Below are 12,094 nucleotides of genomic sequence, written 5' to 3'. Positions count from 1 at the left end.
ATAGCCTTTCAAATGATATGTCTCCCTTACCCTTCTCTCAGCCAATCCACTCACCATACTGTTACCCAAATATTATTTTTAAACACATGAAGTCTTTAGGGTTAGTCTATAAAACACTTTGTGATCTAGCCTCACCTTCATCAACTATTTCCCATCTGCAACTAACACCCCAGAAATATAAACTACTCATTTGTCATTCCCTGAATAAATTTTGCTATTTCATCCTTCCATGCTATTTTATTCTACTTGGAATGTCCATAAATTGTCTATTAAAAACAACCCAGTTGTCATCTAAAATTGGAAGCACACTCACTCACTCCTCCGCAGCCACCCTAACACAATTAATCTCTCCCTTGCTGCACCATGTCACTACTGTTATTGCTGCCACTGTCCTTACTGTTTTTCCAATCTATTACTCTTATGAGACTGAGCTTGAGAGTAGCTTCAGTGAAATGTTCTCAACGTTGTATTGCCAACACATTCTACACTGCCTGGCACCTTGTTTGGGGCTTGCTGAATTGTGTATAACAATTTGGAGATTGCAGTTGGATAACCAGATGAAAATCTGACATACTGACATTCACAGGAAGAAGTCCGTTGAATAGTTTAACTTGTTAGAAGACAGAAGTTCTCTGTCTTAGCCATAGTGATGTGGTTCACTTGTTGTGTATCATTTGGGAGACTCTGAATCTTTCAGTTCCTTTTTTCTACATCTGATTAGCAGTAACGACATTTGCAGTCCAACACCATGATGACCCTAACATTTTCCTTACTTCCTATTCTTCTTTAATCCAGCAAAAAAAAAAAAGAAAACCATAGTTTACTTAAACCTAATTTGTAATGATAGATATGAGAGGCTAAATCATTAACAGTAATCCCTTCCCACTGTGGAGTAGAGTACAAGCCACTTTTACAGGCATTATCACATTTGATCAAGTCTCACCCACTGACTTGTAGAAAAGCATATTGTAGAGGCATTGAGATCTTAAATATATATTTCTGGCACATTCCCAAATGTTTAGAATTTCTCGCTAATATTTGTGCATGTTCCTCAACTCAAAGTCTCATAAGCTGTGAGTTTTCCCACCTCCTGTCACTGGAGAAAATTTTTCTACAAAAAAGTAGAAAAATTTTTCTACAGAAAAGACATGAGCTGAGTTATTTGTGATCAAAATGTTGTCCATTTCCTTCGGGCATCAAAGGAAGGGGAATTTTAAAGATGCTTTGGGTGTCCCCAAATCCAGTTGATCATTTCTTTGCTTAGGTAATTTTGGTTTCGATTTTAAAACAACACATGTTCACTGAAGAAAATTTTTGTATTCAGAAATTTAATGTCACCTAATTTGAAGCCTTAAAAATAAGTAGGGAGAGAAAAAGAGAGAGGGAAACAGAACATTTTTATAGAACTAGGATAATAATTTATATTTAGCATTATACACTGCATTTCATTTTTAATTTCTATTACCTTATGAGCATTTTCTCTTGAAGTCGGACGTTGTTCCACTTGCCTTAGTAAATCTATGCAGTATGACTTTATTGTTTTTAAACTGCATGAGGGCAAATTGAGTAAGTTTAACTTTATTTCTGGACTTGCTCACAACAAACGAAATAATAAGGAAATAATAAAATTTGTCATTTTTATTGAGTAAAAAATTTGAAAATACTAGAACAAAGATATTTTTCATTTTTTCCAAAGATGGTTTTGTATATTCTTGGTAATTTTATATTCACAACACCCTTCTGAAAGGTGAGTCATTAGTCCTGGGACACATCTGCACTGTAGCAAGTAAATGTTTTGGGAAGAAATTAACTGGCACATATGGTGGGTGGGTGTTACTTTCTTAACCGACTCTACCCACCACATATTTCAAAACATTTGTTTCGAGTCACTGTGTTCTGTTCTATGAATGTGAGATTTCCTAATGATAATTTCATACTATGTGTGAGAATCCCTGGTGTGCCAGTGCCCACGATATTATAGAGCTAACTAAACACAGCAGCCACTCTGCATGTTACAGAACTATGATGAGGTTTTCTGTTTATTTCATTTGTTTGTATTTTTCATTACATTCCCTATGATGAATGTTCATGGAACATGTGAGCAGAGAACATTTTTCTACTGCAAAAAAAAAAAATTTGTGTCTAGGAACTATCATGGAGAAGTTGTTTAAAACTTCATGGTAAGACACTTGTTTTGACACTGTCATGAATCATGCTTGTAATAGAATGAAGTTTCAGCAGAAATTTTTAAAGGTACTAGACAGCAAAACCTATGCTGTATTAAAAGTCGTTAACCCTGCAAAGGTGCTACATAATGGTGATTTTATAGTTTATGAGCCCCAAATGATCACATCATTTCAGGGAACTAAAGTAGAGCAGCACAGTACCATCCCACACCCCAACCCCTTGATAAGTTTGTTCTTAAATAATATTCACAATCATTGATGTTTATGTAGCTCACACAACAACAAAAACAACAAAACAGCAACAACATTAGAGCTTTCAACAAAAGAAAAAGCTGCTCCATAGAACTCTTGAAGAGTAAAGATACAGGAGGAAATGTAATAGGGATTTGAGAAGCTAAGAAAATATATTTTTTTATAATAAATTTTGTGAGGTTAGGTAATTAAGCTGTATATCATGAGTTATTAACTTTGGTCATTGAAAGGACTGTTTTATGCCTAATTACAGATAGTGTTTTATCCAGGTCTACACAATTTTAGCATAACTAAGTTTTAAAAAGTAGATGACCTACAAGCACAAGAAAATAAAAACCTTTTATTTCCAGAAATAGTGATTAAATTCTCTTTGTTTTGGATTTTGTTTCTCTTGACCTTCTAAATATTTTTTACAAACAACAACAGAAATATATTTGAGGCCAGAATAATTCCAATCTCTGGCAATATTTTCTTACTTCTTATACATTTCTCTAATTGTCTACATTCTAATATTAGTTCAGACACTTTACAAAGCCCAGACAACTCACAATGAGATTGACTTCATTGTTAAAGGCTTCAGTCGTTATTTTTAAATTATTAATTTAAACATGAATATCATGGGAACACTTACTTGTATTGTTTTATTTTCCAAGTTGTTTTAAGAGAAAATTCAAAATGAAAACATAACCACCAATTTTAACTAACGAAAAAAAAAACTTTGTGACTCTTACTGTCTGTAGAAATGGTTCACACTTTATGTTAGCCCTAAACATAAGTACAAGTAAAGACAGACTTCAATTATTGGAAGCCTGACACAAAATCCACAATTTGTTCAAAAAGTCTGTTATTTGCACAGAGTTTCTCTTTTGAGAGACACACATAGAGTTGAATTTGTTAGAGATGAGATTATCCCCCTTTAAAAATTATGCTAAATGATGATGTCTACCTTAACTTTTTTTTAAGTTTTGTTAACGTGAAATGACTGAAAGAACTGTGGAATCAAAGTCTACCCAAGGATCATAGATATTAATTTTAGATGACCTTTATATTAATTTTTCCACTTCTTTAATTGAAATAAAAAGGAAGGTATAACATGGTCTAATTTTTCATACTTTGAGAAAAATATTACTTATTGTACTTTTATCATTTTGACATATGCTTCATTACTGCCATGCTGCAGGAATTCAAAGATAACCTTGATTCTTTATTTTACAAATATGATTCTTATGAACAATTTTCATCAACAAGTAGTTAATTTCTTGACAAAATATTTTGGTGGAATTTTTTTTACCCTGGAATATTTCAAGGGAAAGTTCATTTTCTTAAATTTTAATCCACAATTTCAGTTGTATGATTCTAACTTTAAAAAAATCTTGCATGTTAAATCAATGGCTATATGATATTAGTATGTTTACCTAAGTTTATTAACATTGGTATTAATTTTTGCTTGTGAGCTTCCTGCTTTATCAGTTTTTACACATTTACTCTGATTTAGAACCAAAACTAGATCTGAGGTGGAGCAAAAACAATAGATTGACTCAGCAAAAGAAGTTATTTAGAAGCTGTATTGACAAGACTATAAATGGTACTAATCTCAAGCATACAACAGTAGCTAGGCGCTAACACAAAACCAATAATTCCAAAGGTTAGTAACATTAATTAGATGTCAGCAGACATTTTCTTAAGAAAAATAGCCCATATTTTTTCTTAGGAGTATTTTGCACAAGAGGGGCAAAAATAAAGTGAAAAAAAACTTTGCTTTCTTGTATAAAATGTCTATTTTCCATTTAACAGAGGAATCACTAGAATCCCTGATACGTGCTCTTCTAATAATTATTTGTTCCATGAAAGATGAAAATGCAAACGTTGATGCTCTGTCAAATGGCAAAAGCAATAGTGAAAGATCTTTCACGCTGATTATAAGAGAGCTGTTTTGAAACCATTTAGAATGCACACTTCCCCAAGTAAACACTAGATTGCGGATCTGAAAGGGTAATGGAACACAGTTCTGACTGTTCAGTATAATAAAATTTGAAAAGTTAAGTCTTAGACCTGGTGATATTTAAAATCCCTACCTGTGACCTACTTTTGTCATAGGAGAAATTATGCTTAATAAATTCTTAAAACTGTGTCACATGGGTAACACCTTAAAGAAATAGAGTAAAATGTGAAAGAAGCTTGTGCTACAACCTACAGTAGCTTAGAAAAGAAAATCTTGGTTTTTAATTTAAGGGGGAAAGGAGGAAAGATTGTAAATGGAGGAAAAGAGTCATGTAGGAGAGAGAGAGAAAAAAAGTTAGAGAGAAGAGGAAAAGTTATAAAGCAGAAACTAACACTCCATTGTAAAGCAATTATACTCCAATAAAGATGTTAAAAAAAAGGAAGGAGAGAAAAGTGGACACAAATAAGAAAAATAAGTCATATTTGGAGACAGAAATAATTATTCAATATATTATATCATATTCTTTTAATTAGTAAATTTTATTTCAATTTCTTTAAAAATAGTAGGGATTTTTCAAGGTTGTACTGTTAATAAAATTTATTTTCTTTTTCTTTCTTAGATGGTTATGTCCTTCGGAGTTACTTGGTGGACAAGTAAGCCCATTTTCTTCTACTACTATACTTCCAAAAATAATTATATGCTTTTCTTTAAGAAAGATTCCTAATATCACTTACATAATATAATCTACTAAACTATCATAAATAAATTTTAAAACAATATGCTATACTAATGTCAATATGGTAGTACCCATAACGAAGTTAGTTTTGATAAAGTGTCACTCTTTTAAATATAAAGGAGGAGCCCTTCTCATTCATGATTATACAGTTCATAGTTTTATATATTCATTGGATACAGACATTGCAAATATCGCAGACAGGTCAAAACCACTAACACTTTCATTAATACTTTGCATTTCGCTAGCTATTAATGCAGTTGATTGAATTGAATTAATCAGGTATCTATTAGTGTCTGCAGAGTAGGTACAAATATCACCTGTTAACGGTTTATAGCTTGGCCCCTAATTGAAGGCTTTTCTTTACTCACACCAGGCATAGTAGACTATTAAGTTGCCTTTTTTGGAAGCATGCCAGAAAAAGATAGTGGTCAATGATTCTTCTATTTTTATGAATAGGACATTGTCACAGTCTGGTACTAGTGCTATTAGAGTCCACCTCCAATGTAATAAGACTCTATTCCAAGTAAACCAGTGCAAGAAATGAACTCCATTATCAGGGTAGGTCATATACCAATACAGAGATTTACAGAATTCAGCATGATTAAGAAATCAAGGAAGATTCACAAACTGTATCCATAAACAACCTGACACCAATCAGAAAGAGGCAAAGCAATGTTAAGGGCTCTGTCAGCAAACCAGGAAAGAGTCAAAAGAAAAATAATCACAATACTTTTATTTTCCTCAGAGCATTAATCACAGTAGTAGGCATGGGACTTTTCAATAGGTTTTACTCTATGAAAGATACAAATTTCAAGGAAAGAATGTGTGACAAATAACGGGACCATGTCTTCATCAGTGATTACTACAGGATGATTAAGAGAGAATTCAGAAAGTGTACTCTCTAAGTAATTATTGCTTTACCACCTATTGAAGTGAATACTTGATAAAAGTTTATTGAATGAATGATAGAAAAAAATCTGTCCTCTTTGCATTTGTATCAGATTTCCATTAGCCAAATCCTCCCTCAATCTCAGAGAAAGGATCCAAACAGAAGACATAGGGAACTCACAGCATCTGCCATAGTTGGCAGCAATTTGAAAAGCCTGCTGCTGCTTCCATGATAAATGCACAGAGGTAGTATAGGAACCAAGAGTAGGTCTGGTCTAAATGACAAAGTCACCTTACATTTGTGTATCCTATGTTTCAAGGCTATATTAATATTTATAATTCTTTCTATTTTAATTATTTGCATATCATTCTCTCCTCCATTAGATTATAAGTTTCTTGAAATAAAAGCTGTGTCTTACTCATATCTCCTGGTACATAGGAGGGACTCAGTGTGTGTGTGGAATAGAATATTTCACAAAGATTCAGGGCAAGATAAAACCTAAAATGTGTAAAACTCACCAGAACTATTATTATGGATGCCTCCTATAACCACAAATATTTTTAAAATTATATAACATAAGAATCACCATACAGTGACTTCCTTGGCAATCCAGTGGTTAAGACTCCATGCTTCCAATGCAGGGGACATGGGTTCAATCCCTGGTCGGGAAACTAAGATCCCACATGCCGTGCGGCATGGCCAAAAAATTTTTAAAATAAAAAATAGGACTTCCCTGGTGGCGCAGTGGTTAAGAATCCACCTGCCAATGCAGGTGACATGGGTTTGAGCCCTGGTCCGGGAAGATCCCACATGCTGCGGAGCAACTAAGCCTGTGCGCCACAACTACTGAGCCTGCGCTCTAGAGCCCATGAGCCACAACTACTGAAGCCCACGGGCCTAGAGCCCGCGAGCCACAACTACGGAGACCGATTGCCACAACTACTGAAGCCCGCATGCCTGGAGCCCGTGCTCCGCAACAAGAGAAGCCACCGCAATGAGAAGCCCATGCACCACAACGAAGAGTAGCCCCCATTCGCCACAACTAGAGAAAGCCTGGCGTGCAGCAATGAAGGCCCAACGCAGCCAAAAATAAAATTAATTAATTAATTAATTAATTATAAATAAATAAATAAAATATATAAATAAAAAAAGAATCACCATACAAACCATATACTGGCTGCTTATTTTGCAACCAATATTTATATATGTTAAATTAATATTTACAAATTATAATTAGAAACATTGCAAAAATGATGCACCCATTTCCTATGCCAAATATTTTTGTATTTGCTTCAACATTTGAAGTTCAAGTGAAAGTAGTATAAATCTGATATTACTGAACATAAAGAATCCATCGCAGTTTTGGATTAGGGCCCCCAGTGGAGTACTGTGCCATGATTTTTCAGTTTGTTCAGGTCAACAAACACTATTGACCAAGGACAGCCGTATGCTAGGCTTATAGTTCTATCTAAAGATGAGTAAGGTATGGTCTATGCTCCTGGGGCATGTTTTCATTATTCTGTATGTCTATGATATGGAATAAATTGTGTGTGTGTGTGTGTGTGTGTGTGTGTGTGTGTGTGTGTGTGCACGCTTTAAGAATGAAACAGAGGATTAGATTAAGTCAATGAAAGGAGATACAGATGCATATGAAATTTCTTCCCACCTATAAATGTAACTTCTCACCCTTAAATGCTTTGTGTCACATAAAATCACATTATAAAACTTATAACCTAAATATTGCTTTAATGTTAAGAAGATTCTTTCTTTAAAATAAAATTTATTTTCTACATTTACAGTGATGGAGAGATTTATGATGATATTGCTGATGGTAAGTCTCACGTGGCACCCAGCACAGAGAACAGTCATGGTGAACTTACTGTTCTTACAAATACTGAAAATAGCTTGCTAGATTAATTAGAGCCTTCCAATCTGATTAGAATTTGAATCACCTGAAAATGTTAAGAAAGGCAAATGCCATGGTATAATGAAATAAAATTATTTTTGAACATGACTGAAAATCAAGGAAAAATCTCTTATTTATTTTCTTTGAAAAAAAAGAATGAAATATTAGTGTATTTTTCATTATACCATGAATCTTAATAAGAATTGCTTTTATCCACAAAAATATTTGTGCTTCGACAGTAAGTAGGTACTTATTTCATAACCTGTATTACTCACTAGTATTATCTAAGCATTGTACATTTCTAAATTATGATCTAAAAAATTAATTTCACCTGAAATGAAGCATAGTGTTAATTATGTTCCTTTTAGTCTCCTTTTAAATGTATGATTCTTACTAATACCTAATATTTTCAACCTCATTCAGAATTACTATCAAAAAGTACATTTAATTAAGTACCAGGTAAAATAATCTTGAGTCTCATTTTGATAGAGAATAGATTTGTCCAGAAACTTTACTTGGAAAAGTACACTGAGCAATGAATGTTAAATAAATATATGGCCTTCCATTTAACTGCTTTTTCATAAAGTGAGCCAATTCTCCTGTTTTTATCCTAAACCAGGAGAGTATGAATCATTTACATTTACAACGTTGGAACACTTAGAGGATATGTATTTTGTGTAACTAATTTAAATTTGTATTTTCTTCTTTTAGATTGCATCTATGACAATGACTAGTTCTCAGCTTTGGTCATTCTGCTATGTTCATTTGATGCCAATGTGAAGTCTGGGTTTTAATTGGCCTATGTTATCAGGTATCATAGAAAATGAATGCACAAAACTAGTTATTACCATTTGTTATAAAATTCTGATTATTTTTATACATTTTGAGATTTTGGACTTAGAAAATGATTTCTCTGCTTAATCAACATCTTGGAAGACTGCATCAATGAGATGTAAGAAATATTAAATACCAGTTCTGCCTCAGCTACAATTATGTAAGCACTTCTTTTAGACCATCAATAGACAACTCTCCCTTCCTAAAAAAAAAAATCATTTGAGAAAAAATGGCTGTTGTCTAAAGAAATATAAAGAACAACAAAAATATAAGGAAGGAAATTTTTAAACTTTTCATAAGAAGAAAAATTCTTGTTTATACTTCTAATGATCCTATCTTATATTCTCTATTCAAATTATCTATCTTTTAAAAGGCAGGGCTGTCTCCACTCTTACTGGTGGGTTAAATGTTTTCAAAAATTATAGTAGTAGCAGAACTTTTGTATAAAGTTTGTCCCTATTTGTTAATTATGAATATTTTTTAATTATTTGACGAGAATGTGTGCAATTAGTATGCACACCTAAGATTAAAACTGTAGAAGGGTCTAAAATGTTTTCTTTTTGTAGATTCATATGCTAACCATATAATTCTGTTTAAAGTACTGTTGTAACTAGAGCAAATATGAATGAAGACTACCCTAAAATTATGAAGAATGGAAGAATGGAGTTCAAAATTAACTAGCCTTTTATGGCACCTCTTTACTATGAAGACTCTTTTAAAGGTTTCTGTTTTTGTTTCTCAATTACCTCTATGGAAAAAAATTTTTAAACCACTTTACTGGAAAGTTGACCAGCAGAGGAAATACAAATTAATAAACCTTAGCGTTTGGGCTGGGGTGTTTCCTATTGGTACATACTCAACCAAAAACAACCCAAGAACAAAATGTGAAGCATTTGGGGTCCAAATGGTAAGAACACTAAACACCACAATACAAAATGCAGAAACCTAACACCCAAGAAAATAGCATATTAGGAAATTTTTTCACAGCTTCCAAAATATGAATTGAGCAAATCCTAATGCTGGCTCTGCTACTAATGAACCATGATGTGTTATTGGATAAATTATTTATCCTCCTCCTAGTTTTCTCATCTGCAAATTTCAGGATTAGACTAAGTCAATTTTTCCCAACGTTTTCACTATCAGTTACCTCAGATTTCTATAATCCTCCCTCTACCCGAGCCCTGTGTTTCAGAAGTTTAGCTGATTTTTAAAACTCATTGATTAAATAATGATTAATGCATTATCCATGTTTTAATATTGCAAAGGCCAATTGGAGAGTCTAAAGAGTAGCCCCACTGAATTGAAATAATTTCAAGTAATTGTAAAGGAAGTCAAAGTCTTCATGTGGGTAAAGTGGGATTTCTATTAGGTGCTTTGAAATTTAAAAATAGATCATCAACTACTATTGTTCAATGTACATATTCTGGGGGTCTGAGGCCCCCAGAATAGAAGTCACTGATCTCAAAGACCCCCTCCAATTATGAAATATTTTGATGTCTACTTTTTGATAGGGAGAGCCAGTATTTGCTCACGTGATGAATTTATTTTAATACTAGATAAAATTACATCATTCAAAAGTGGTTTTTGTTTGTTACATTTGGTAACAAATATACAAAATACACTGACATTATGTTTCCAGTAATTTTATCTTCTGATTGAGAATGGTATAAACGCAATACAATGTCAGTTTTTAAAATTCTAAATTATATCAAGGGAATCTTTCAGAGTTATGGTTTATACACCAAGAAACAGACACGTCTATGAAAGATTTATGTAATAGACAATCATCTTAATATAAAAGAAATATCTGAAGTATTAATTTTAATATACTAAATATTATTTCTGTTATGGTTTTATGTGAGGAATTTTGTCGTGTGAGAAGAGCGGGAAATAAATAATAACTTCAGCAGATAACTTTGCCTCCTACTTATCGAGAAATCAAGGCCATCAGCCTTTCTGTCCTGTAACTTGATCCCAAATCTATGAGTCTTTGAGCCCATTTTTACCTCTTTTGATTTCCGCCTCAGCGGATGGGGTGGTACCTCCTGTTCAAGACCAAACCTTCCACCACTGGTGCCCTTGATACTTTGCCTCCTGTTTTGCGGTAGAAGTTGAGACAACCAAGTACAGTTCCCTTTAACTTCCTACAACGTTCAACCTTAACCCTATCCAGACACTATCCCAGAAAATAAGATGTCACTGCTTGGAGTCAAAGCCACAACCTGTTATCTCACGTCTTTCTACCTTCTCTGGAGTCTTCTTCCTCCACAATTAATTCATTCTCAACATCCCTCTTGCACCTCTTCCCCATCCCTCTTTCCCTCCTTCCCTTCCTCTCTTCTATCTTTAACATCTTCCATTCTGCAGATTCCCTCCTCTAGGCTTACAAACATACCGAAGTCTTTCCTATTTGAAAAACAGCAGGAAACCTTGCCTCGGATCCAAATACCTCTCTAACTACAGCCTATTTCTATCTTCCTTTCCTCATCTCATTGGCTTAAAATAGTAGGGTATATGGAATTCCCTGGTGGTCCAGTGGTTAGGGCTCCCATGCTTCCACCACAGGGGGCACAGGTTCAATCCCTGGTTGGGGAACTAAGATCCCTACATGCCACCCGGCGTGGCCCAAAAAAAAAAAAAAAAAAAATTGTAGGGTATATGTGGCAACGAGGAGAATGTGCCTCACAGACTTTCAACCACGGAGAGCTTAATTAACCAAAGGCCCCAGCTTCTACACTCTGAAATCCATCCCCACAGTTACGCCAATGCCACGTTTCCCACAGACTGCTCCTGTGTAGCCAGCAATTGAGCACGGCAGGCCTGTTCCTGAAAGATGCATAAGCTTCCAGCAGCCTGGCTAACCTTTCCTTACCCCACATAGCACTCTGAGATGCTTCTTCCCAATCATCTCCCCCTCCTCCCTTCATGAGGTCAGACTTGCGTTGCTGCCTGATGGCTCCTACAGCCTTCCCGGGCTCCCTCCCATTTCCTCTGACACGTGTATTTGTGCCACCCTCCCCCCCACAAAAAAGTTATTACACTTTCACTCCATCTTGGTGTTTGCTTTCCAGAGGACCTGCACTGAACACAGTAGCGCTGGAGAGTTTGTAAAAATACACATCCTCCTCAAATCAACTGAATCAGAATCTCTGGGGAAGAAACTTTTCAATCATTATTTTTAATTGAAGTATAGTTGATTTATAATGTTGTGTTAGTTTCAGGTGTACAGCAAAGTGATTCGGTTATACATATATATAATCTATCTATTTTTCAGATTCTTTTCCCTTATACGTTATTATAAAATATTGAGTATATTTCCTTGTGCTATACAGTAGATCCTTGCTGGTTT

General features: G+C 34.3%; 1 protein-coding gene across 4 annotated transcripts in view; it reads left to right on the top strand.

Moving 5' to 3' along the window:
* Positions 1 to 8,722, top strand: part of FYB1 (FYN binding protein 1) — a 165,980-nt gene extending 157,258 nt beyond the window's left edge. For 3 of the 4 annotated variants that reach the window (XM_082382249.1, XM_082382248.1, XM_082382250.1), the window contains 2 exons: positions 5,000 to 5,033; positions 7,805 to 8,715. In XM_082382249.1, the coding sequence (XP_082238375.1) occupies positions 5,000 to 5,033; positions 7,805 to 7,922 (152 nt within the window). In that variant the 3' untranslated portion in view covers positions 7,923 to 8,715. Of the gene's footprint in view, positions 1 to 4,999; positions 5,034 to 7,804 lie in introns of all 4 variants that reach the window. The other variant, XM_082382247.1, reaches the window with a different exon arrangement.
* Positions 8,723 to 12,094: the final 3,372 nt, after the last annotated feature.

Source organism: Balaenoptera borealis (genome assembly GCF_965194805.1).
Source record: "Balaenoptera borealis genome assembly, chromosome: 2".
Classification (NCBI taxonomy): Eukaryota; Metazoa; Chordata; class Mammalia; order Artiodactyla; family Balaenopteridae; genus Balaenoptera; species Balaenoptera borealis.
The sequence above is the reverse complement of the archived record's forward strand: the minus strand, read 5'-3'. Positions and strand labels throughout refer to the sequence as shown.